Genomic DNA, 27,514 nt, shown 5'->3' on the forward strand with positions numbered 1-27,514 from the left:
CAGTATGAACAAGTAACATAGCCTCGGTTCAAGACCGACCAACTATAACATAACCCTTATGTAAGCAATAACTAAATAGAAGTCTTGCAGAAGAAGTCCGCACTTGGGACGGGCGCCCAGCATCCTCTACGGACTACGAGAAATAGATTTACCGGTAAGTAAAATCCTATTTTCTCTAACGTCCTAGAGGATGCTGGGGACTCCGTAAGGACCATGGGGATTATACCAAAGCTCCCAAACGGGCGGGAGAGTGCGGATGACTCTGCAGCACCGATTGAGCAAACAGGAGGTCCTCCTCAGCCAGGGTATCAAACTTATAGAACTTTGCAAAGGTGTTTGATCCCGACCAAGTAGCAGCTCGGCACAGTTGTAGTGCCGAGACCCCTCGGGCAGCCGACCAAGAAGAGCCCACCTTCCTAGTGGAATGGGCCTTAACCGATTTAGGTAACGGCAATCCTGCCGTAGAATGCGCCTGCTGAATCGTGTCACAGATCCAGCGAGCAATTGTCTGCTTTGAAGCAGGAGCGCCAACCTTGTTGGCCGCATACAGAACAAACAGAGCTTCAGTCTTCCTGATCCTAGCTGTTCTGGTCACGTAAATCTTCAAAGCCCTGACCACATCCAGGGACTCTGAGTCCTCCAAGTCCCGTGTAGCCACAGGCACGACAATAGGTTGGTTCATATGAAAAGATGAGACCTTGGGCAGAAATTGAGGACGAGTCCTCAACTCTGCCCTATCCACGTGAAAAATCAGGTATGGGCTTTTATATGATAAAGCCGCTAATTCCGAAACACGCCTTGCAGAAGCTAAGGCCAACAACATGACCACTTTCCAAGTGAGGTATTTCAACGCCACTGTTTTAAGTGGTTCAAACCAAGGTGACTTAAGGAAACTTAATATCACGTTAAGATCCCAAGGCGCCACCGGAGGTACAAAGGGAGGCTGAATATGCAGCACTCCCTTCACAAAAGTCTGTACTTCAGGAAGGGAAGCCAATTCTTTTTGAAAGAAAATGGATAAGGCCGAAATTTGGACCTTTATGGACCCTAAGTTTAGGCCCAAATTCACTCCCGTTTGAAGGAAGTGAAGCAGACGGCCCAAATGGAACTCCTCCGTAGGAGCAGCTCTGGCCTCACACCAAGAAACATATTTCCGCCATATACGGTGATAATGTTTCGATGTCACATCCTTCCTAGCCTTGATCAGGGTAGGAATGACCTCCTCCGGAATCCTTTTTTCAGCTAGGATCCGGCGTTCGACCGCCATGCCGTCAAACGAAGCCGCGGTAAGTCTTGGAACAGACAGGGCCCCTGCTGCAGCAGGTCCTGCCTTAGAGGAAGAGGCCACGGATCTTCTGTGAGCAACTCTTGCAGATCCGGATACCAAGTCCTCCTTGGCCAATCTGGAACAATGAGAATTGTTCTTACCCTTCTTAGTCTTATTAATCTCAACACCTTGGGTATGAGAGGCAGAGGAGGAAACACATAGACCGATCTAAACACCCATGGTGTCACCAGAGCGTCTACCGCTACCGCCTGAGGGTCTCTTGACCTGGCGCAATACCTCTTTAGCTTTTTGTTGAGACGGGACGCCATCATGTCTATTTGAGGCAGTCCCCACCGATCCACGATCTTGATGAAGTCCCCACTCTCCCGGATGCAGGTCGTGCCTGCTGAGGAAGTCCGCCTCCCAGTTGTCCACCCCCGGGATAAACACTGCTGATAGTGCGCTTACATGGCCTTCCGCCCAGCGCAGAATCCTGGTCGCCTCTGCCATGGTCACTCTGCTCCTTGTGCCGCCTTGGCGGTTTACATGAGCCACTGCCGTGATATTGTCCGACTGAATCAGAACCGGTTTGTTCTGAAGCCACTCCTCCGCCTGGCGTAGGGCGTTGTAAATGGCCCTTAACTCCAGGACATTGATGTGGAGACAAGTCTCTAGGCTTGACCAGAGACCTTGGAAATTTCTTCCCAGTGCGACAGCCCCCCAACCTCGGAGGCTCGCGTCCGTGGTCACCAGGATCCAGTCCTGAATGCCGAACCTGCGACCCTTTAGGAGGTGAGCACTGTGCAGCCACCACAGGAGAGATACCCTGGCCCTGGGAGACAGGGTGATCTGTTTCTACATCTGTAGATGGGACCCGGCCCATTTGTCCAATAGGTCCCATTGGAAAGTCCTCGCATGGAACCTGCCGAAGGGGAGGGCCTCGTATGAAGCCACCATTTTCCCCAGAACCTTTGTGCAATGATGCACCGAAACCTTTTTTGGCTTTAAAAGGTTCCTGACCAGGGCTATGAGCTCCTGAGCCTTCTCCACTGGAAGAAAAACACTTTTTTGGTCTGTGTCTAGAATCAGGCCCAAAAAGGTCAGACGCGTTGCAGGCACTAGCTGGGATTTCGGTAAATTGAGAATCCAGCCGTGCATCTGCAACGTCTTCACGGACAGAGACACGCTGTCCAGCAACTTCTCCTGAGATCTCGCCTTTATAAGGAGATCGTCCAAGTACGGGATAATTGTGACTCCCTGCTTGCTCAGGAGCACCATCATTTCCGCTAATACCTTGGTGAAAATTCTCGGGGCCATGGAAAAACCAAACGGCAACGTCTGAAATTGGTAGTGACAATCCTGTACTGCAAATCTTAGAAACGCCTGGTGAGGGGGGGAAATCGGAACATGAAGGTACGCATCCTTTATGTCCAGGGACACCATCCAATCCCCTCCCTCCAGGATGGCGATGACCATTCTGAGCGATTCCATTTTGAACTTGAACCTCTTCAAGTACAGGTTCAGGGATTTTAGATTTAGAATGGGTCTGACCGAACCGTCCGGTTTCGGTACCACAAACCGGGATGAATAATAACCCTCTCCTTGCTGGAGATGAGGAACCTTGATTATCACCTGTTGAATGTACAATTTGTGAATTGCTGCTAACACTAGCTCCCTCTCTGACGGGGAAGCCGGCAGAGCCGATTTGAAACCGGCGAGGGGGCATGTCTTCGAATTCCAGTCTGTATCCCTGAGAAACAATCTCTATTGCCCAGGGAACCACCTGTGATTGAACCCAGACCTGGCTGAAAAGACGAAGACGTGCCCCCACTTGATCTGACCCCCCCCCCCCGCCCCCCGGGAAAGCCCCAGCGTCATGCTGTGGACTTTGCGGAAGTAGGGGAGGACTTCTGCTCCTGGGAACTAGCTGAGTGCAGCTTTTTTTTTTTCCTTGCCTTTACCTCTGGCAACGAAAGACGATCCTCGTACCTTCTTGTTTTTATTGGAACGAAAGGACTGCATTTGATAATGTGGTACCTTCTTAGAATGCTGCGGGGGAACATAAGGTAAAAAATTCGATTTACCGGCCATAGCAGTAGAGACTAGGTCCGAGAGGCCTTCTCCAAACAACTCCTCCCCCTTGTAAGGCAATGACTCCATATGCCGCTTTGAGTCGGCGTCTCCCGTCCACTGTCGGGTCCACAAGAGCCGCCTAGCAGAAATAGACATAGCGTTTATTCTAGAGCTTAGTAAACAAATGTCTCTCTGAGCATCCCTCATATACAAGGCAGCATCTCTGATATGCTCCATGGTCATTAGAATGGTATCCCTATCCAAGGTGTCCATCTCCGTAGATAAGGAGTCTGCCCATGCCACGACAGCACTACAAACCCAGGCCGACGCCATGGCCGGCCTAACTATAGTTCATGAATGTGTGTAAATGTGCTTCATGGTAATTTCCTGCTTGCGATCAGCAGGATCCTTGAGGGAAGCAGTATCCGGAGAAGGCAGTGCCACCTTCTTGGATAAGCGTGTCAGCGCCTTGTCTACTTTAGGCGCAGATTCCCATCATATCCGATCCTTCTGTGGAAAAGGATACGCCATGAGAATCCTTTTGGGAACATGGAGTCTCCTATCCGGAGATTCCCAAGCCTTTTCGCATAATTCGCTTAGCTCAAATGAGGACGGAAACGTGACCTCAGGCTTTTTTCCCTTTATACATGTGAACCCTCGTGTCAGGGACAGGGGGTCCCTCCGTGATATGCAAAACCTCTTTTATGGCAATAATCATGTACCTAATACCTTTTGCCACCTTCGGCTGTAATTTTGCATCCTCATAGTCGACACTATAGTCAGTATCTGTGTCGGTATCTGTGTCAGCGACCTGGGATATGGTGCGCTTTTGAGACCCTGAAGGTCCTGGCACCACAGGGACAGGCATGGACTGGCTACCTGACTGATCCCTAGCTTCAGCTTTGTCTAATCTTTTATGCAGGAGATTTACATTTGCATTCAAGACATTCAGAATATCCACCCAGTCCGGTGTCGGCGTTGCCGACGGCGACCTGACATTCAAGCACTCCCCCTCCACATTAAGCGAGCCTTCCTCATCAAACATGTCAACACACTCGTACCGACACACTGCACACACCCAGGGAAACTTTTTCTGAAGACAGTATCCCCTGAAAGGCCCTTTGGAGAGACAGAGAGAGAGTATGCCAACACACACCCCAGCGCAACAACCTGGAGACCAACACAGAATGCTTTTCCCCAGCAGCGCTGTATTATACTTTATCCGCCAATTATGTGCCCCCCCCCTCTCTTTTTAAACTCCCTTCACCGTGTGTAAGCAGGGGAGAGTCCGGGGAGCTTCCTCTCAGCGTTCTGTGGAGAGAGAAATGGCGCTAATGAGTGCTGAGGGAGAAGCCCCGCCCCCTCGGCGGTGGGCTTCTGTCCCGCTCAAAATCGTGTAAAATGGCGGGGGCTCAATTATATACATGTACAGTGCCCAGCTGTACATGTATATACCTATTTGCCATCTAAGAGGTGTTATTATTGCTGCCCAGGGCGCCCCCCCCTGCGCCCTGCACCCTTACAGTGACCGGAGTGTGTGAGGTGTATGGGAGCAATGACGCACAGCTGCAGTGCTGTGCATTACCTCTGTGAAGCTGAAGGCTTCTGCCGCCTGAGACGTCTTCATGCTTCTGTTCTTCTGGCTCTGTGAGGAGAACGGCGGCGTGGCTCCGGGGGTGGACGCCCAGGACGAACCTGTGTTCACCCCCTCTGGAGCTAATGGTGTCCAGTAGCCGAGGAAGCAGATCCTATCAGTAAAGTAGGTCTGCCCCTCTCTCCTCAGTCCCTTGATGCAGGGAGCCTGTTGCCAGCAGTGCTCCCTGTGAAAAAAGTAAAAATCCAAACAAAAATGCTTTCTGTAGCAAAGAACTCAAGAGAGCTCCTTGCAGTGCGCCCTTCATCCTCTGGGCACAGTGTAAAACTGAGGTCTGGAGGAGGGACATAGAGGAAGGAGCCAGTGCACACCCAGAATCCAAAGCTTTCTTAAAGTGCCCTATCTCCTGCGTAGCCCGTCTATTCCCCATGGTCCTAACGGAGTCCCCAGCATCCTCTAGGACGTTAGAGAAATATATTATTTCATGCTCCCCCCACCCAGCTCAGCATTGCCCACGGTGATTTACCCTTCTCTCTTGTGGGGCGGGCAGCACAGCTGGCATAGGGCTGCGTGTGCGGATAGAGCAGTTGGCGCTGGGCTGCGCAGTGTGACCTTTGACATCACATCATGCTGCGCACATCCAGGGGCAGGGGGAGCCTGGCAACATTTGAGCCGTCTGCTGCAGGTGCTCAGTGATGCCAGGCATGAAAAATGCGCATGCCCTGACTAATCCTGAAATCTCGGGATTGGAAACTCAAATCTCAGGATTCAAATCCCAGCAATTTTAGGCCAAAATACGGGGATCCTGCCTCATGATTCCTTTTCTCCTCTGTTACCTTGCCCATTCCCCCTACTGGTTTCTAGAAACCTCCAAAGTTTTGTCTGAAATTACTGTATTATTGCGCAGTTGTGCTACAGTGTATCGGGGGGAGTTTTTACATATACTGTATCTGGCTTGAGTGGCTTCTTTGGGGAGAAGTTGGAGTCTGCTGATTACGTCTATGTTCTCGAACCGGATCTGTTCTCTGATTCTTTCACTTTGTTTGTTTTTAACAATTAATTTGAATTTCTCATGTGATACATTAGTAAATATAACTTTAAGTTCTGTTGAACAGTGATGTGCTATACACCAGACACTTATATATAGTATTATGGCCCTCATTCCGAGTTGTTCGCTCGCAAGCTGCTTTTAGCAGCATTGCACACGCTAAGCCGCCGCCTACTGGGAGTGAATCTTTGCTTAGCAAAATTGCGAACGAAAGATTCTCAAAATTGCGAATAGAAATTTCTAAGCAGTTTCTGAGTAGCTCGACACTTACTCCTACACTGCGATCAGTTCAGTCAGTTTTGTTCCTGGTTTGACGTCACAAACACACCCTGCGTTTGCCCAGACACTCCCCCGTTTCTCCAGCCACTCCCGCGTTTTTCCCAGAAACGGCAGCGTTTTTTCACACACTCCCATAAAACGGCCAGTTTCCGCCCAGAAACACCCACTTCCTGTCAATCACACAACGATCACCAGAACGAAGAAAAAACCTCGTAATGCCGTGAGTAAAATACCAAACTTCTTAGCAAATTTACTTGGCGCAGTCGCAGTGCGAACATTGCGCATGCGCAGTTTGCGGAAAATCGCTGCGATGCGATGAAAAAGAACGAGCGAACAACATGACAGTGCAAATAATGAGAAACATTGAAGATTAACTTTTCAGGGTGAAGGTTTAATTAACCAAAACACCATCTGTGTACTAGAGATTAGCGGGTTCGGTTCCTCGGAATCCGAACCCCCCCGAACTTCGGCCTTTTTACACGGGTCCGAGGCAGACTCGGATCTTCCCGCCTTGCTCGGCTAACCCGAGCGCGCCCGAACGTCATCATCCCGCTGTCGGATTCTCGCGAGGCTCGTATTCTATCGCGAGACTCGGATTCTATATAAGGAGCCGCGCGTCGCCGCCATTTTCACACGTGCATTGAGATTGATAGGGAGAGGACGTGGCTGGCGTCCTCTCCGTTTATAGTTACTGTTAGTAGTTAGTTGATCTGATTGCTGCTTAGCTTATTGTGGGGAGGATTGAGGAGAACTGTTAGGAGGAGTACAGTCAGTGCAGAGTTTTGCTAGGTTTTTTTAATCCGTTCTCTGCCTGAAAAAAACGCTCCATACCATATCTGTGCTCAGCCTCAGTGTGCTGCAAGATATATCTATGTATATCTGACTGTGCTGAGTGCTCACTGCTCACACAGCTGAATTGTGGGGGAGACTGGGGTGCAGTTATAGCAGGAGTACAGTGCACACTTTTGCTGCCAGTGTGACTGACCAGTGACCACCAGTATATTGTCTGCCTGAAAAAGTTAAACACTCCTGTGGTGTTTTTTTTTTTTATTCTATAAACGCATTCTGCTGACAGTGTCCAGCAGGTCCGTCATTCATTATATTATATAAATATTTACCTGCAGTAGTGTTATATTTTTTTTGTTCATCTCTATCATCTTTATCATCTCTATATTAGCAGACGCAGTACGGTAGTCCACGGCTGTGGCTACCTCTGTGTCGTCAGTGCTCGTCCATAATTGTATACCTACCTGTGGTGGGTTTTTTTTTTTCTATCTTCTTCATACTAGTAGTTTAGGAGTCTGCTGACAGTGTCCAGCAGGTCCGTCATTATATTATATATATACCTGCAGTAGTGATATATATATATTTTTTATATCATTATCATCTCTATACTAGCAGACGCAGTACGGTAGTCCACGGCTGTAGCTACCTCTGTGTCGTCAGTGCTCGTCCATAATTGTATACCTACCTGTGGTGGGTTTTTTTTTTTCTATCTTCTTCATACTAGTAGTTTAGGAGTCTGCTGACAGTGTCCAGCAGGTCCGTCATTATATTATATATACCTGCAGTAGTGATATATATATATATTTTTTATATCATTATCATCTCTATACAAGCAGACGCAGTACGGTAGTCCACGGCTGTAGCTACCTCTGTGTCGTCAGTCACTCGTCATCCATAAGTATACTAGTATCCATCCATCTCCATTGTTTACCTGAGGTGCCTTTTAGTTGTGCCTATTAAAATATGGAGAACAAAAATGTTGAGGTTCCAAAAATAGGGAAAGATCAAGATCCACTTCCACCTCGTGCTGAAGCTGCTGCCACTAGTCATGGCCGAGACAATGAAATTCCATCAACGTCGTCTGCCAAGGCCGATGCCCAATGTCATAGTACAGAGCATGTAAAATCCAAAACACAAAATATCAGTAAAAAAAGGACTCAAAAATCTAAAATAAAATCGTCGGAGGAGAAGCGTAAACTTGCCAATATGCCATTTACCACACGGAGTGGCAAGGAACGGCTGAGGCCCTGGCCTATGTTCATGGCTAGTGGTTCAGCTTCACATGAGGATGGAAGCACTCAGCCTCTCGCTAGAAAAATGAAAAGACTTAAGCTGGCAAAAGCACAGCAAAGAACTGTGCGTTCTTCGAAATCACAAATCCACAAGGAGAGTCCAATTGTGTCGGTTGCGATGCCTGACCTTCCCAACACTGGACGTGAAGAGCATGCGCCTTCCACCATTTGCATGCCCCCTGCAAGTGCTGGAAGGAGCACCCGCAGTCCAGTTCCTGATAGTCAGATTGAAGATGTCAGTGTTGAAGTACACCAGGATGAGGAGGATATGGGTGTTGCTGGCGCTGGGGAGGAAATTGACAAGGAGGATTCTGATGGTGAGGTGGTTTGTTTAAGTCAGGCACCAGGGGAGACACCTGTTGTCCGTCGGAGGAATATGGCCATTGACATGCCTGGTGAAAATACCAAAAAAAATCAGCTCTTCGGTGTGGAAGTATTTCAACAGAAATGCGGACAACATTTGTCAAGCCGTGTGTTGCCTTTGTCAAGCTGTAATAAGTAGGGGTAAGGACGTTAACCACCTCGGAACATCCTCCCTTATACATCACCTGCAGCACATTCATCATAAGTCAGTGACAAGTTCAAAAACTTTGGGCGACAGCGGAAGCAGTCCACTGACCAGTAAATCCCTTCCTCTTGTAACCAAGCTCACGCAAACCACCCCACCAACTCCCTCAGTGTCAATTTCCTCCTTCCCCAGGAATGCCAATAGTCCTGCAGGCCATGTCACTGGCAATTCTGACGAGTCCTCTCCTGCCTGGGATTCCTCCGATGCATCCTTGCGTGTAACGCCTACTGCTGCTGGCGCTGTTGTTGTTGCTGCTGGGAGTCGATGGTCATCCCAGAGGGGAAGTCGTAAGACGACTTTTACTACTTCCACCAAGCAATTGACTGTCCAACAGTCCTTTGCGAAGAAGATGAAATATCACAGCAGTCATCCTGCTGCAAAGCGGATAACTGAGGCCTTGGCATCCTGGGCGGTGAGAAACGTGGTTCCGGTATCCATCATTACTGCAGAGCCAACTATAGACTTGATTGAGGTACTGTGTCCCCGGTACCAAATACCATCTAGGTTCCATTTCTCTAGGCAGGCGATACCGAAAATGTACACAGACCTCAGAAAAAGACTCACCAGTGTCCTAAAAAATGCAGTTGTACCCAATGTCCACTTAACCACGGACATGTGGACAAGTGGAGCAGGGCAGACTCAGGACTATATGACTGTGACAGCCCACTGGGTAGATGTATTGACTCCCGCCGCAAGAACAGCAGCGGCGGCACCAGTAGCAGCATCTCGCAAACGCCAACTCTTTCCTAGGCAGGCTACGCTTTGTATCACCGCTTTCCAGAATACGCACACAGCTAAAAACCTCTTACGGCAACTGAGGAAGATCATCAAAGAATGGCTTACCCCAATTGGACTCTCCTGTGGATTTGTGGCATCGGACAACGCCAGCAATATTGTGTGTGCATTAAATATGGGCAAATTCCAGCACGTCCCATGTTTTGCACATACCTTGAATTTGGTGGTGCAGAATTATTTAAAAAACGAGAGGGGCGTGCAAGAGATGCTGTCGGTGGCCAGAAGAATTGCGGGACACTTTCGGCGTACAGGCACCACGTACAGAAGACTGGAGCAACACCAAAAACGCCTGAACCTGCCCTGCCATCATCTGAAGCAAGGGCCCTCATTCCGAGTTGATCGGTCGCAAGGCGAATTTAGCAGAGTTACACACTCTAAGCCGCCGCCTACTGGGAGTGAATCTTAGCTTCTTAAAATTGCGACCGATGTATTCGCAATATTGCGATTACTAACTACTTAGCAGTTTCAGAGTAGCTCCAGACTTACTCTGCCTGTGCGATCAGTTCAGTGCTTGTCGTTCCTGGTTGACGTCACAAACACACCCAGCGTTCGCCCAGGCACTCCCACCGTTTCCCCGGCCACTCCTGCGTTTTTTCCGGAAACGGTAGCGTTTTCAGCCACACGCCCCTGAAACGCCGTGTTTCCGCCCAGTAACACCCATTTCCTGTCAATCACATTACGATCGCCGGAGCGAAGAAAAAGCCGTGAGTAAAATTACTTTCTTCATAGTAAAGTTACTTGGCGCAGTCGCAGTGCGAACATTGCGCATGCGTACTAAGCGGATTTTCACTGCGGTGCGATGAAAAATACCGAGCGAACAACTCGGAATGAGGGCCAAGAAGTGGTAACGAGGTGGAATTCAACCCTCTATATGCTTCAGAGGTTGGAGGAGCAGCAAAAGGCCATTCAAGCCTATACAACTGAGCACGATATAGGAGGTGGAATGCACCTGTCTCAAGCGCAGTGGAGAATGATTTCAACGTTGTGCAAGGTTCTGCAACCTTTTGAACTTGCCACACGTGAAGTCAGTTCAGACACTGCCAGCCTGAGTCAGGTCATTCCCCTCATCAGGCTTTTGCAGAAGAAGCTGGAGACATTGAAGGAGGAGCTAACACAGAGCGATTCCGCTAGGCATGTGGGACTTGTGGATGGAGCCCTTAATTCGCTTAACAAGGATTCACGGGTGGTCAATCTGTTGAAATCAGAGCACTACATTTTGGCCACCGTGCTCGATCCTAGATTTAAAACCTACCTTGGATCTCTCTTTCCGGCAGACACAAGTCTGCAGGGGTTCAAAGAACTGCTGGTGAGAAAATTGTCAAGTCAAGCGGAACGCGACCTGTCAACATCTCCTCCTTCACATTCTCCCGCAACTGGGGGTGCGAGGAAAAGGCTCAGAATTCCGAGCCCACCCGCTGGCGGTGATGCAGGGCAGTCTGGAGCGACTGCTGATGCTGACATCTGGTCCGGACTGAAGGACCTGCCAACGATTACAGACATGTCGTCTACTGTCACTGCATATGATTCTCTCCCCATTGAAAGAATGGTGGAGGATTATATGAGTGACCGCATCCAAGTAGGCACGTCAGACAGTCCGTACGTATACTGGCAGGAAAAAGAGGCAATTTGGAGGCCCTTGCACAAACTGGCTTTATTCTACCTAAGTTGCCCTCCCACAAGTGTGTACTCCGAAAGAGTGTTTAGTGCCGCCGCTCACCTTGTCAGCAATCGGCGTACGAGGTTACTTCCAGAAAATGTGTAGAAGATGATGTTCATTAAAATGAATTATAATCAATTCCTCCATGGAGACATTCACCAGCAGCAATTGCCTCCACAAAGTACACAGGGAGCTGTGATGGTGGATTCCAGTGGGGACGAATTTATAATCTGTGAGGAGGGGGATGTACACGGTGATGAATCGGAGGATGATGATGAGGTGGACATCTTGCCTCTGTAGAGCCAGTTTGTGCAAGGAGAGATTAATTGCTTCTTTTTTGGTGGGGGGTCCAAACCAACCCGTCATTTCAGTCACAGTCGTGTGGCAGACCCTGTCACTGAAATGATGGGTTGGTTAAAGTGTGCATGTCCTGTTTATACAACATAAGGGTGGGTGGGAGGGCCCAAGGACAATTCCATCTTGCACCTCTTTTTTCTTTCATTTTTCTTTGCGTCATGTGCTGTTTGGGGAGTCGTTTTTGGAAGGGCCATCCTGCGTGACACTGCAGTGCCACTCCTAGATGGGCCAGGTGTTTGTGTCGGCCACTAGGGTCGCTTAGCTTACTCACACAGCTACCTCATTGCGCCTCTTTTTTTCTTTGCATCATGTGCTGTTTGGGGAGTGTTTTTTGGAAGGGCCATCCTGCGTGACACTGCAGTGCCACTCCTAGATGGGCCAGGTGTTTGTGTCGGCCACTTGGGTCGCTGAGCTTAGTCACACAGCTACCTCATTGCGCCTCTTTTTTTCTTTGCGTCATGTGCTGTTTGGGGAGTGTTTTTTGGAAGGTCCATCCTGCGTGACACTGCAGTGCCACTCCTAGATGGGCCAGGTGTTTGTGTCGGCCACTAGGGTCGCTTAGCTTACTCACACAGCTACCTCATTGCGCCTCTTTTTTTCTTTGCGTCATGTGCTGTTTGGGGAGTGTTTTTTGGAAGGGCCATCCTGCGTGACACTGCAGTGCCACTCCTAGATGGGCCAGGTGTTTGTGTCGGCCACTTGGGTCGCTGAGCTTAGTCATCCAGCGACCTCGGTGCAAATTTTAGGACTAAAAATAATATTGTGAGGTGTGAGGTGTTCAGAATAGACTGAAAATTAGTGGAAATTATGGTTATTGAGGTTAATAATACTTTGGGATCAAAATGACCCCCAAATTCTATGATTTAAGCTGTTTTTTAGGGTTTTTTGAAAAAAACACCCGAATCCAAAACACACCCGAATCCGACAAAAAAAATTCGGTGAGGTTTTGCCAAAACGCTTTCGAACTCAAAACACGGCCACGGAACCGAACCCAAAACCAAAACACAAAACCCGAAAAATTTCCGGTGCACATCTCTACTGTGTACTCTAGTCTTAGGTGTCATATTTATATTACTTTTAGATTGTATATGTGCCCTGTGCAGAATGATTGCACAGTGGCCAACATTGCTGACTCACAGTACTAGGGTTTCATTCCAAACTATCATTGTGGAGGCTACATGTTCTTCCCATGTTTGCGTTCTTCTGGCTTTTATCTCCGCTCAAAAATTTCCAGATTACAGAATGTAGATGAAGTGCTACAGTATTTACACCGGGTTCTATTATGCCTGTAACGCCCCAGTCTATGCTGGCCATACACTGAGAGCAAACTCACCACCAGACAGACAGATCTGAACAGCAGTTATCACACGTGTCGGGCATGCTGAAGGAATTCTCATGCCTGATAGGTAGACAGATAGATAGATAAATAGATAGATAGATAGATAGATAGATAGATAGATAGATAGATAGATAGATAGATAGAGTGATAATTGCTGTTCTGTGGCAGCCATACACTGTGCAGTTATCGACCTGATTAACAGATAATTGCATACTGTATGGCCGCCTTAGGAAATAGTCATTTATGAAAGACTGGCTGTTACACTCCCGAAATTATACATATATACTTAGATATATAGCAGTGCCGAGACTAGGATTTTCGTCACCCGGCAAAAAGTCAGTAATTTGCGCTCCCCCCCCCAAAAAAATAAATAAATAAATAAATACATAAAAAAATACATAAAAAAATAAAACAATTCCCAAACAAACAAACAAACAAACAAACAAACAAACAGACCCTGTCAGCCTAAAATAATCAGATTATCAAAAATTACGGATAAAAAGTTGGATACTGTTGGACAATATCCCCCTATGTGCCCCAAATGCCCAAAGCGTCACATGCCCCCCCAGCAGCATGTTCCACTACATGCCACCCTGTGTCCCCCCATACATTGCACTATATCACTGCATTATATCATAACACTTCATCACTGCACTACATTTCCCTATCCACTGCGCTACATACCCTATATGCTACACTACATCACTACACTACATCCCCTTATATGCTACACCACATCAGTGCACTACATGTCCCTATATACTGCAATACATTACTACATTATATACCCTATATGGTACACTACATCACTACACTACTCCCCCCTATAAACTACACCAATCCCCCCATCTGGGAGCACAGTAAGAAGGTTGATACTGCTAACTGGGAGCACAGTGCGATAATAAAGTCTGTCTTTAAACTCACCACAAAGCTGCTGCAGTGATACTGTACTCTGTGAGAGTTGGAGGTTGTCCAGGTTCTTAGTTTCCACTATCACGTGGAAAGCTAGCAAAGTGAGCCTTTGATTTCTGTATCATCGGCATAGGCGTGTGCAGGTAATTTTATTAGGTGTGCACCAATGGAGGTTTGTGTCTGGCACCGCCTTTTGGGCGTGTCTAGCACTATTTTACATTCTCTCAGTAAAATCACATGGCTTAATCTAATTTCTTCCTAGTTCCTAATGATAAAGTAGATAAAATTCACCCCAGAGAAATAAAATGAAACATAATAATGTGACCACTGGCCGGAACTGACTGTCCGCTATGGCATAACCCTGAGTCCTAGCCGCCGCTGCACCCTATCGCTGCTTACACTTCCCCAACCTATCCCTGACCCAGTGGCGGAATTAACAAGAGGGCCCAGGTGAATATGCATTCCCCTTACCCCACACACACACACCCCACACCTTGCAACCTCAGCACCTACATCCTGATTTTGAGTGGGCCACTCTGAAAATATGGGAGATTTAGGGGGCCGAACATTTGAGTTTTAATATAACAGAAGTAACATTTACACATGTGCCATCAGAGCCACATTGGCCTCTTTCCCTTCTCTGCAGGACATCCGGATTTGTCCCACATGTCCCCATGCTCACCAGCTACTGACAGTAGCGCCCCTTTCGTCACATTATGCCACACAGTATGAGCCATATTCACATTACGCCACACAGTATGAGCCGAAAATTCACACTACGCCACACAGTATTAGTCATATTCACATTACGCCACACAGTATGAGCCTCCCCCTTGCATCTCTCAGACACACCATTATCTCCTCTCAGCCATGCCATCCCCCCGTGTCGTCTCTCAGCTACATCATCATCTCCCCCACTGTGTCGGCTCTCAGTCATATAATCATCCCCCCCTCTATTTCTCTATGTGTGTTGCCTCCCCCCCCCCCCCCCCCCTTCTACATCTCTGTATCCTGCCAGCTGCCCTCACCTTCTGGGAGCCAGGATCCGGTGGACGGTGAGGCCAAGCAGCAAGCTGAGGATCAGGAAGCGGATGCACTCCTAGAAGCAGCCCTAACAAAGTTGGAGCTTCCCTGCTGCAGTAAAGTCATGCCGCCGAGCACCACGAACCTTGCTCAGCGGAGCAATGGTGGGTATGACATACCTCCCAACATGACCCTCTCCAGGAGGGTCAGAATGCTCTGCTCCTGGACTTCCCTTTTAATTGGTGATTGCCATCACCTGTTCTGAAACACCTTTCTTACCCATTAACTTGTTCAAACCAGGTGCCGGCAATCATACATTAAGAGAAAAGTCCAGAAACAGAGCATTGTGGCCCTCCTGGAGAGGGTCATGTTGGGAGGTATGGGTATGCGGTGCTGCTGTGGTGCCAGGGTGGTGGGTGGTGCGGGCAGGATTCCCTGGCCGGAAGGCCACTGAGGGTCGGGGACATTTAAAGAGGTCCAATCCGCCCCTGCACACTGAAAATAAATTACAGCTTCCGATACTTCTGACAGCAAGGGCTGCTGGGAGCTGTAGTTTATTTTCAGTTTGATCACTGTGCCCCCTTGGACCTGCATAGCGGGGTAAATCTGGTGAGTAGGGTGCTGGGCATTAGGGGGTGCCTGTGCGCACCAGGCACGGCGGGTGCGCATGCCTATGAACATCGGTGACTGCACCTGTTAACAAGCAAAAGCGTGGGGAAGCGTGTCCTCTAAATGGTATGTAGATGGCAGCTTGATATCAGTTGGTGCTGTGCAGACAGCCAGGAGGAGAGAGAATTGACTGCATAGGAAAGGAAAGAGTTAAACATCTGGTGAGGGGTGGACCTAGCTGTTAGGAAAGTACAGCCTTTTTAAGGGGAGGGTTTGATATATATAGGGAAGGTGAGGCCATCTTAGATCTCTTTGTTGGTGATTTGCTTTGCTAGGTGAGTGCTGCAGTGCAGGCTTTTGTTTTACACATAACTGTGCACGTTTACACAGATTACCTCCCCCCTTTTGGTATATATCCTCCTCTCCACCTGTACTTATCCCTGCTATTATGTCTGCCCGCCCGCAATGCGTGCTGCGGCTCCCGGCTCGGTACCGCGGGTCAGGCGGGTCGAGCTGGGCAGGATGATGAGTTGGGTGGCCTGGGGGACGGGGCTCCGTCCCTCGGGGCCTCCACAACCGCGGGCTCAGGCGTTCCACGGCGGGCCAGGTCGGCCTCGCCGCTGGGGGGCGGGCCGGTCGAGGCGGCCAGGCAGGGGCGGCGTGGGGGACCGGAGGTCCTTGCAGGCCGCCCTGAGGGTGACGGGCTGCGGCCCTCACCTCAGGGATCAGTGGAGTCCACGGTGTTGGCGGGCGCCCGCGCGCCGCGGAAGGCGCTCCGGAGGTGCAACCTCAGCCCCTGTCTCTCCTCCCTTGCCGCGGCCGAGTGCAAGTGCCGGGCGGGGAGGGAGGGAGGATCGGGGATCGGCGCGGTCGCCGCGCGGGGCCTATCCGGGAGCCTCGCGCGGCGGCTGTTGACGGAGAACGAGCCGGGACTTCTATGGCGGGAGGAGGTGGGACGCGCGCACGAGGTGGCCGTCAATACCTCTGTCCCCGCTCTTGACTCCCCGGATGCCGGAGTCCGGCAGGGGAGGGGGCGCGGCGGGGGGGTGCAGCGGTGGTCGCTGGACGGTAACGCTGGGCGCAGGCGTGTTGCGCTGGCGGATGGGGCCACCGCAATGAGCGGAAGGGGGGAGCGCGCACAGCATGCGCGTGAGCAATCTGCGGGCAGTACTATGCGCGGGGGAATGCGCGCTGCTGCACCACAATTTTCCCTGTATTCTCAGGGCCACTCCTCCTGAGTCGGGGCGCAGCGGCCCTCGGGGGAGGAGGGGGGACAGGGAATGGGTCAGCGGCCGCACGGCCGCGAGACGCGCCGCTTCGGGTTACAGCGGGTCCTCCCCGGGATCGGGTGATGTGTCTGACCCGCTAGGCGGGGAGGAGGCGTTCTCCGAGGGGGGAGAGTGGGTGGCTCAGTCGGAGGGCCCCCGCTTCCCCGCCGGGTCGGAGGGTGCCGGGTTCCCGGGTCGCGTCCGTCAGTCGGCGGGGCGCGGGCTCGCGGCCAGGCACGGAACGGAGGCCCTGCGGGGGCCGTGGAAGGGGGTCGCGACAAGCGGGATCCCCCGGAGCGCTGGCGTCGGCTCTGGCCACAGTAGTGGAGGCGTTGGGGCCGCTAGCCGCAGTAGCCTCCCCGAAGGCGGTGAGAGATTTCGGCCAGTCTGCGGGAGCCAGTGGGCCTGGCAGGCAGAGGGCCTCAGCGGCGCAGCGGGTGGCACGAGCCTGCCGAGAGCTTGGGGCGGCCGCTGCGGAGCTTGAGCTAGATACGGAGCAGGATGGACAAGGGCACGCGCCCACAGCGCCTCCCAGGCGCGGGGCCCGGCGTGCGCCGCATGCGCGGGCCGGGTCCCCCTCTGCTTTGTCTATTACAGGGAACCGCGAAGAGGTGGATTTGGCGGACTTCGTGGAGGACGACGTGTGGGCTGAAGCGGATGAGGATTCCAGGTCGGAGCGGTCGACGGCATCCGGTGAGTTGGTTCAGTCTGTATCGGTTTCAACCACGAGCTCGAGTTCGCGTAGCTTTTCTTCTTCCTCCTCTTCATCTTCTCTGTCGTCGCAGGCGTCCGATATGGATAGCACTTCCAGGGCAAGGAAGAGGGCGGCGAAATTTGCCAGGCGCGCAGCGAAGCAGCAGAAGAGGCGTAAGAGGCGCAAGCAAGCTAGTGAGGAGGAGCGTAGGGCTAAGAAGCGGCGCGATCTGCCTGGGGTCGTGCGCTGCGAGTACACCGCAGTGATGCGGGGACTCCGAGACAGCTGCCGCAAAAAGATCCGTAGGGGTGACTTCGTGGACATATTCGTATTGACAAAGGCCATGAAGAAGGAATATAAGGCGGCGGCCGCTAAGAAGGGCATGGGGGCGGAGGCTTTCAGGTCCTTCGATAATTGGCTGGCCGGTTTCTGGGTGTTTGCAGCATGCTACTTGGAGGATAGGCCGGAAGAGCACATGAACGTTATCCGGTATTTGCATCTCGTACACGACATGCAGCGCACATCCGCGGGCTCGGAATGGCGCCGGTATGATCAGGAGTTTCGGGAGAAGCAAGACGGCTTACGGGTCATGGACTTCGGATTTAAGGACGTGGAGGTCTGGCTCAAAGTAACCCGGGCCTCGCAGCAGGAGGAAGAGCCTCAGAAACAGGGGGCGGGCGGGCGGGCGACGCGCAGGCGCACCAGCCCAAGGGTCCGGCGCGGACGGAGGATTTGCCAGGACTGGTGGATTGACCGTTCGCGCGGGAGGGCGTCCTGCCACACGAGGGAAATGTTTCGCGTTTAACAGCGGAACATGTTCCTTTGGCAAGCAGTGTCGTTTTCGTCACTCCTGCCAGCAGTGTGGAGGAGCACACCCAGCCTCCTCTTGTTTCAAAGGGGGTCGTCAGGGGACTCGGGGTAAGCAAGCGTACACCAGGCAGGCCGCGAGCGGGACCGCTCTGCAGAGCTCCAACACCAGTTAAGTTGGAAGCGATGGTCAGGTGGTTGGAGTTGTATCCGAATAGTGGGGATGCAAAATTTTTGTTTGACGGTTTTAAGTTTGGTTTTCGCTTGCCTGTTGCGAGTGAAGTGTCCGTGCGCGCGCAGAGGAACCTCCAATCTGCCCGAGCCTTGCCGGTAGTGCTACGAGAGAAAGTGGATAAGGAGGTCAGGTTGGGCAGGATGGAGGGACCGTTTCTGTCACCCCCGGTGGATGACTTGGTCATCTCTCCGGTCGGGGTGGTTCCTAAGAAGACTCCAGGCGCTTTCCGGCTCATCCAGCATCTTTCTTACCTGCCGGGGGCGTCGGTCAACGACGCAATACCACCGGCTCATTGCTCGGTGGTATATCAGTCATTTGACGAGGCGCTAGCGATGGTCCGCAGCTACGGGTCCGGGGCCCTCATGGCTAAGATTGATGTTGGGTCAGCTTTTAGGTTATTGCCATTGCATCCGGACTCATTCCGTTTTATGGGTTTCCGGATTGGGGCGGAGTATTTCATCGACAAATGCTTGCCGATGGGATGTTCCGTTTCATGCTCATTTTTCGAGCGCTTTAGCACTTTTCTTCATTGGTGCGTGGAGTCTTCGTCAGGGGGTCACGGGGTCGCCCATTACCTCGATGATTTCCTGTGTGCGGGTCCGGCTAACGATGCAAGGTGCGGCGACTTGCTTTTCAGCATTCGGGCTCTCTTTTACCACTTCGGTGTTCCCGTGGCCGTGGACAAAACGGAGGGTCCGGCCTCCTGTTTGTCATTTTTGGGAATTGAAATTGACACGGTGGCAGGAGAGTGTCGCCTGCCCCGGGACAAGGTTTCGAAGCTCCGCGAGACCATTTGCCGGTTCGACGGTTCGCGTAAAGTCACGCTGCGGCAGGCGCAGTCCTTGCTGGGCATGCTGAACTTTGCTTGTCGGGTAATACCGATGTTCAGGGTTTTCTGCCGGAAGCTCGAAAGGGCGACGGCGGGGTGTGCCAGGCCACATCATTTCGTGCGTTTGTCCTCCGAAATAAAAAGGGATTTGGCTGTGTGGGCCTCGTTCCTGGAGGATTTCAACGGAGTGTGTATATGGCAGGCGCCGGCGGTGGACAGCGAGCGGTTGCAGCTGTTCACCGACGCAGCGGGTGCCTCTGGATTCGGTTGTTTTCTTGAGGGATCTTGGTGCGCGGCATCCTGGCCGGCAAAGTGGCATTGCGAAGGTCTAACAAAAGATCTGGTGCTTCTGGAGCTTTTTCCCATTATGGTAGCGTTGGAGGTCTGGGGCGATCGTTTGGCTAATCGCAGCATATTGTTTAGATGCGATAATCTAGGCGTGGTGCATGCGATCAATAACCAGAGGGCAAGATCGCTGGTGGTTCTGCGGGTGCTTGGGCAATTGCTTTTGACGTGCTTGCGTAGGAATCTATGGTTCCGGGAACAACACGTGCCTGGGTTGGAGAATGGAATTGCCGACGCGTTGTCGCGTGGACAGTGGGAGAGGTTTTGGGTTTTGGCACCCGAGGCCGAGGAGCAAGGTTTTCACTGTCCGGGTTATGTTTGGCAGGTGATCGGGCCGGACTGGAGGGTCTAGCGTTGCGGTCAGTCGCGCCAGCCACGCTCAAGGCTTACGGACAAGCTTGGAGCGAGTGGGAGGAGTTTGTCCAAGGTCGTCAGCAACAAGGTAAGAGCAGGCATCGGCTGATGCTTTCTTTTATTTGGCAGCTTTATGTTTCCGGTAGGTCCCGAGCGGTGGTATCACGGTACTTGGCCGGGGTATCATTTTTCTGCAAGCTGCGGGGCGTCCCTGATGTGACAAAAAGCGAGGTTCTGCGGAAGGCAATGAAAGGGTGGGCGCGAGTAGCGCCGATGCCACCGGATAGGAGGCGGCCCATCGATGCGGCTTTGTTGCCGGCCGTCATCGCGGCGGTGGGACGAGTCGCGTCGTCCAGGTTTGAGACGCTTTTGTTCAGTTTGGCGTTCTCAATGGCTTACCACGGGGCCTTTAGGGTTTCGGAGTTGGTAGCGCCTTCCAAGAGAGCAGATTCGCGCATGCTGGTCGGAGACGTGGTAGTGGGCGAGAGGTCCTTGCTGTGCAGATTGCGGCGCTCTAAGACGGATCAAGTGGGGAGAGGTCGCTGGGTCACTTTGGTTCCAGCGCGAGAGGAGAGCGTTTGCCCTGTAGGTCTGGCAATGCAATATGTGGCGGTGCGACCCGGTAGGAAGGGGTCATGGCTTTTGCATTATGACGGGCTGCCAGTGACGAAATACCAGTTTCGTTGGATGCTGAGTCGTTGTTTGGCAAGTTTGGGCCTCCCACCCGCTGCGTTCGGTACCCATTCCTTTCGAATAGGCGCTGCGACGTCGGCTGCTGCGGCGGGTTTCTCCAGAACTGAAATCCAGGTGGTGGGGCGATGGAAGTCGTCAAGTTACAGACGATATATTCGCCCCGTTGCATGAGAGGTCGGATTGCGCTTGGTGCCTTGTTTTATTTGCAATGTATTATGTTGTTCCAGTTCTGTGAGTTATGGTATTGTGCGTCTGTTAGTGTTTCCCCCCTTTTTTTATCCTACTCAGGGATTAGCTACTCGCCGTTGCTGGCATGAGTCGGCAGCGGGGGTCTGGAGTTATTTTGCGATTTTTTGCCTGACTTGACGGACTGAATTCTAATCTACAATTCGGCTAATCTGTTCTAATCAGAGTCCCTCAGCAGGTCTTTACGCTTTCACCTCCAGCTGAGTTATTACATGTGTTTCCCATTTTATACCCCCCCCCCCCATGTTTTAATTTTGTTTGCTTTTATTTGAACTTCCCCCTTTGTGTGTCTATTTGCGCTTCAAATTGGCAACGAAGCTTGGTGCAGATCGGCTAGGCCGTGACTGCTGCAATAGCGAGAACTAAAGTTTTTTCTTTTGGCAGATCCTTCAGTGAAAGCAATTAATAAGCCTTTTAGTAATCAATTTTACCCCTCTGTTCCCCTTCAGGTTTGTTTGAAGACAATTTGGCTATTTGGGTGGTTGGCCACTCTTACATTTACTGGGCAGCCAGGTTGGTGGCCTCGGAGGGGGCTCAGGCGTTGCTTGGAACGCAGGGTGTCAGATGGCTTGGCTGGCGAGGGATGATGTGGAGCGAGCTGAGGAGTAGGCTAGTTAGTCAGGCCAGCAAGCATGGAGTCCCTAGGGTCTTGGTTGTCCATCTAGGTGGCAACGACCTGGGGAAGAGGACATCCTTGGACCTGCGGTGGGCCATGATACAGGATCTGGCAAGTGTGGCCGCAGTATGGACCAATTGTGTGTTGATTTTTTCAATGATGGTGCCAAGGTTGTGTTGGAGGGGTGTGGCGGATGGGCGCCAGATTGACGAGGCCCGGAAAAAGGTGAACGGGGCGGTGGCAAAGTGGGTGCTGTCCCACGGAGGGAGGGTGGTTCGCCACCCTAGGATTCGGTTCAGAGACAGCCACCTTTTCCGGCCTGATGGAGTACATCTATCCAATGAGGGGATGATGTTTTTTCTGGAGGATCTAGGTTTCGTTTTGCAGGAGTTAGGGTAGGTTTATGGTGGCGGTGCGAAAGACTTTGGGGATGAGTCTTTCGCTGTTGGCGGAAAAGAACGGCAGTTTTGTATTTGTATGGAAAACTGTAGTGTTTTACAGTTTTGGTGTGGTTTAGGTGCACTCACCTCCATCGACTTATGGCCGCTTGACCACCCGTCCGGGAAGGCAGCAGCAGGGCACCCAGGAGCGGTGGGTAGTCACTGTGGGGGTTGAGTTGTCACCTATTACCGGTTTGTGATAGTTTTAGTAAATTTAGGATCGGTTCGAATGGTTAGTTATTTAAGGTTAATTTAGGTTAATTGAGCCGTTCTTTTGGCTGCCACCATATGCCGGCTGGATCGGCATATTAATTAATTCTCTATTACAGGTATGATAATGGATAGGGACAAATAAATAGCTAGCAATTTTCTGCCAAAATTCAAGTCTTTATTTCTGGTTCCAGGGTTATGAATGCTTTACTTTAAAGAAGGGGGTCCACCAAATATCACTAGGATGTTTATTGTAGCCTGCTGAAAAACACAGCACCAACAGCTCGCTTCTATAGATTGCACGGTGCACGACACGTTAGTCGCAGCACTGCCTGACAATAGAGTTTACGACAGTAGCCGGCATTGGAGAGATCCCAGGTACTGGAGCTCACCAGCACAGCATCAGAGCCAGCTGCGGGCAGACAGGTGGGTCAGAGACGCTGTCCCTGGAGCCGTCTGCGGTCTCACTGGAGCAGCACAGCACTGCTGGTAAAAAAAACAACAGAAAACAATCTGTGCTTTAATCAACATATCGGAACACTTCCCCCCGTCATCAGGACACACACTGTGTCCTGATGACGGGATGTGAGGGGGGGGGGGGGGGGGGGGGAGTGCCCCGAAACGTTGATTAAAGCACAGTTGTTGTTTCCACCAATTTAATGGCCCAGGAGTGCCACCATTGTTGTTTATGTTTTATATATATATATATATATATATATATATATAAAATTCCAGATGTGGTCGCACTCGCACAGAAAACATATAACGTCAACTGAGGTCCAGACGTCAACGTATAGAAAGATAGCATAGAGGGGCACTCACCAGAGATTTGCACGTAAAAAGCATTGATTTTAATTAGACTTATCAAGGTGATTTCTCAGAAAGATAATTCATTTCAACGTTTCGATCCCTCAGGATCATCATCAGGAAAATACAACAGGGACAGCATGTACAGCAGGTCGCATCATATACACACCAGTATCTGAATATAAATATATACTTCTGCGGCACTCAGGAAAAAAACGACAGAAAGGCAGGGCTCCTGGTCAACTGTCATTTTTTCCTGAGTGCCGCAGAACTGTGAATGTATGTAAGTAACACTGCCTCTGTGCAGTGTGATACTGAGGGCACCGCGGCAAGTTTCAGTATTTTTTGCATGCAGATGTAGAGTGCCGGAATCAAGATTGTTTTATATATATTTTATTTTTTTCTAATAGATTTCAAATGTGGGGGAATAGATTAACATCATAAATTGCTCATTTACTAACAGCCATTTTGTGTAGGAATTTTTTAGTGTTAGTATACGTGCAATTTAGCCCATGAAACACATCACTGTTGATCAATATATATATATATATTTTTTTTTTTTTATTGATTTAAAATTGACCTCATAGTGCCCCTTGACGAGCCTATCACTGCCGACAGCTTGTACTTACCCAGAGAGGCCATAGCTAATTGTAGCTGGCAATTTTCCTGCTATATCATTCTAACATAAGAGTACATGTCATTTATGCCATAGATAGACAGTTCTCTCCTACCGTCTCCAGATCTGTGTGTGTCCATGAGAGCAGTCCTCGTGTAATGGTAATTCCAGGGGCTGAACATCGTCTTCTACGTGTGGATGTAACACTGAAGGAAAGCATTGTTCAAATATGTTTCCGACACTGCTCTGCAACATGAAGGAGATGGGAAAACACAGATCATTACATTGCAGCAAGTAACATTACAGGACCTACCTCTGTGGGCCCGAACATGCTTTCTGTATATAGGAATTTAGCAGATTTAGGGGTCTACTTACTAAGCCTCGGATGGAGATAAAGTTGCTGGAGATAAAGTACCAGCCAATCAGCTCCTAACTGCTATGCCACAGGCTGTGTTTGAAAAATGACAGATAGGAGCTGATTGGCTGGTACTTTATCTCCAGCGACTTTATACCATCCAAGGCATAGTAAATAGACCCCTCAGTTTCATTTATAAAGAAGGACTGTAACGTAGTGAAACAATGGTTTATGGATTGAAGCAGGAGTGCACCCTGAGCAAGAAATTTTGGAGCACCCTCCCCCCCCCCCCCTCAATGCGCGCGCCGAAACTGCGATCCTGGAAAAGTGGGTGTGTTATCACAGCTTTATATTAGGACATCGAACTATAAATATATTCTCACACACCCCTCTACACACACAATTACCGGCCTTACATATAACGCCCACAGTAGTGCTCCTTACACATAATTTCCTTGGTATAGTGCCAGATACACATAATGTTCCAGTATAGTGCCAGATACACATAATGCCCCCAGTAGAGTGCCAGATACACATAATGACCCCAGTTGAGTGCCAGATACACAAAATGACCCCAGTAATGCAGTGCCAGATACACATACACCCCCAGTAGTGCCAGACACACATGCACCCCCAGTAGGGCAGTGCCAGATACACATATGCCCCCAGTAGTGCCACATACACATATGCCCCATAGTGCCAGATGCACATATGCCCCCACAGTGCCAGATACACATATTCCCCCACAGTGCCCCACGCCTTTCCTGCACCACAGTCCAGTCTCCGGCGGTGGGTATGTGAAATCAGTCACCAGTTTGTGAGCCAATCAAAGCTCGTAGTCTGGCAGCCAATCAGGAGCCGCCGGTCCGCGAGCTCTGATTGGCTGACGAACCGGCACCTGATTTGAAAGGGCAGACGGCCGCCCTTAAGAGTCCGATCCATTAGAACATGCCTCGAGCCGACCCTGGATCTAGCCTACCCTAACAGGATTTAGGTGGATTTATCAAACTTATTCTCCATTGACAGCATTTTGTGGCCCATCTTTCCACATTGTTGAGCACGCACACCCAGGGGCAGATCCAGAAGAAAATGTCAGGGGGGGACCATGATAGCTAAATTGTAATAGTTATACTTTCCTGCACTTAAGGCATGCTTGCTCTCAGATAATGGGTGTGGCCTCACAAGGGGCATGGCCTCACAGAATGAAATGGCTGATTGGGCCTTGAAATGTTGGTAAAGAACCAGCTATTTTGCACCTTGTAAAGTCCGTTGGAGTGCCACCTGTTCTACTGTTTATGGGAGCTTGTATATGTATGTTAAGGAAGACACCCCAGCATTACCTATTTTGAGCCAAGAGTGCCTCTCTACATGATTTTATATATATATATATATATATATATATATATATATTGCACCACTTGTAGATCAATGTTGGTGGGACAGTTTTTCACACATCCACATAGTGGACGGAAAATCAAGATACATCATAGGCTACATTGTAGAATGGATCATGTGATCTATATAATAATCTGTCCGTGTGGCTATTATTATGTTGGTATGACGACACGCTGTTTTCGTGACTGAATGGCGAATCACAGGACCTCCATTCGGGCAGCATTAGTCACAAAATCTTCTGATAAACCGGTTGCTAAACATTTTGCACGATTGGGACATGCCATCTCTAGTCTCAAATGTATGCTTATTGACCATATCCCTAAGTTAGAACGAGGGGGTGACAGAGAGAAGATTCTGCGACAGAGGGAAGTCAAATGGGTCCACGAGCTGGACACTATAGCGCCACGTGGACTTAATGAATATAATTCATATAATATTTTTCTGAGATAGGTCTTCAGGTAGTTTGACAGAGCTTGGCACTATATGAGTTTATATTATGATAGATTTTGTTTTTGTCTCTTATTTTTTGGGATGGTCCAATTTTGGATTATTCCAATTAGTAGTTTTTATTGTGTATTTTGTAGTATTTTTGTGGATTTTTTCTGGGTGTTTTAGCCCTCTGTCCTATTGTAGTGACACCCTCTGAGCCACAATAGACTGCTACAAATGTTGGTTAAAGATTCTATGTAAACATCACATTGGGAACCATTGGGGACCTTTGTAGAATGGGCAATGCGGCCGATAGATTCCTTTTAGCAGTATTACATCAGAGCCGCTACCGCTGTGTATAGCGGTTACCATGGTAGCGCATAATATGGCGCGTCCGTGGTATTACGCACCTGAGGTTGATTTTGTGTAAATATCACATTGGGAACCATTGGTCACCTCTTTAATGCAGCTGATAGATCCAGTTCAGTAGCGCTACGTCAGAGCCGCTACCGCTGTGTACAGCGGTTGCCATGGTAGCGCGCAATACGGCGCTGCCGTGGTAACAGGCGCCTGATGTCACTTCCTGGTACTCGAGGCCGGCGTGCGTTCCACGGGTGGTGGAACGCACGGGACTTACAGTATCTGTACGATTCTTGAGTTTTCTAACATTTTCTAGCGCAGTAACCTAGCGGTTTTTGAATATATATATAGCCTGAGGGTTTATATACACCTTGAGGGGTGACCCTAGTGAGTTGGGATATGTTTTGTTCATACTTGCCTACTTTTGAAAACTAGTTTCAGGGAGATTGTAGGTGTGACCAGAATGCACTGCGCGAAGTGCCATTTTGAGGGGGCAAGTCATGTTCCGCCCAAAGGGCGTGTCTAGCTCCACTTATGCGCATATCTATTGCCACTCATTTTAGTGACTGGCAGACAATACGGAGAGCATTTTAGTGACCACCAGTCAATGTGGAAAGCATTTCAGTGATCAACAGATAATATGGAGAGCATTTTAGTGACCGCCAGTCAATACGGAGAGCATTTTAGTGACCACCAGTCAATACGGAGAGCATTTTAATGACCACCAGACCATATGGAGAGCATTTTAGTGACTGCCGGACAATACTGAGAGCATTTTAGTGACCACTGGACAAAACAGAGAGCATTTTAGTGACCACCAGACAATACGGAGAGCATTTTAGTGACCACAAGACAATACGGAGAGCATTTTAGTGACCACAAGACTATACTGAGAGCATTTTAATTACCACCAGACATTATGGAGAGCATGTTAATGATGCCAGATAATACGAAGAGCATTTTAGTGACTACCATACAATACTGAGAGCATTTTAATGACCACCATACAATACCTAGAGAATTTTAGTGACTATCATACAATACTGAGAGTACTTTTGTGCCCACCAGGCAATATGGAAAGCATTTTAGTGACCGCTAAACAACACAGCATTTTTAGGAATACATTTATATATATATATATATATATATATATATATAAATATATATATATATATATATATATATACACAATGTGACACCCCACTTCTATAATTGA

General features: G+C 49.9%; 1 protein-coding gene across 2 annotated transcripts in view; it reads right to left on the reverse strand.

Moving 5' to 3' along the window:
* The window catches only part of LOC134947842 (uncharacterized), a 100,418-nt gene that overhangs the window by 24,631 nt on the left and 48,273 nt on the right, over window positions 1–27,514 (reverse strand). For both annotated transcript variants that reach the window (XM_063935699.1, XM_063935698.1), the window contains exon 3: window positions 23,875–24,005. In XM_063935699.1, the coding sequence (XP_063791769.1) occupies window positions 23,875–24,005 (131 nt within the window). The remainder of the gene's footprint in view (window positions 1–23,874; window positions 24,006–27,514) is intronic.

Source organism: Pseudophryne corroboree, chromosome 8 (assembly GCF_028390025.1).
Source record: "Pseudophryne corroboree isolate aPseCor3 chromosome 8, aPseCor3.hap2, whole genome shotgun sequence".
In the NCBI taxonomy this organism is placed as follows: Eukaryota; Metazoa; Chordata; class Amphibia; order Anura; family Myobatrachidae; genus Pseudophryne; species Pseudophryne corroboree.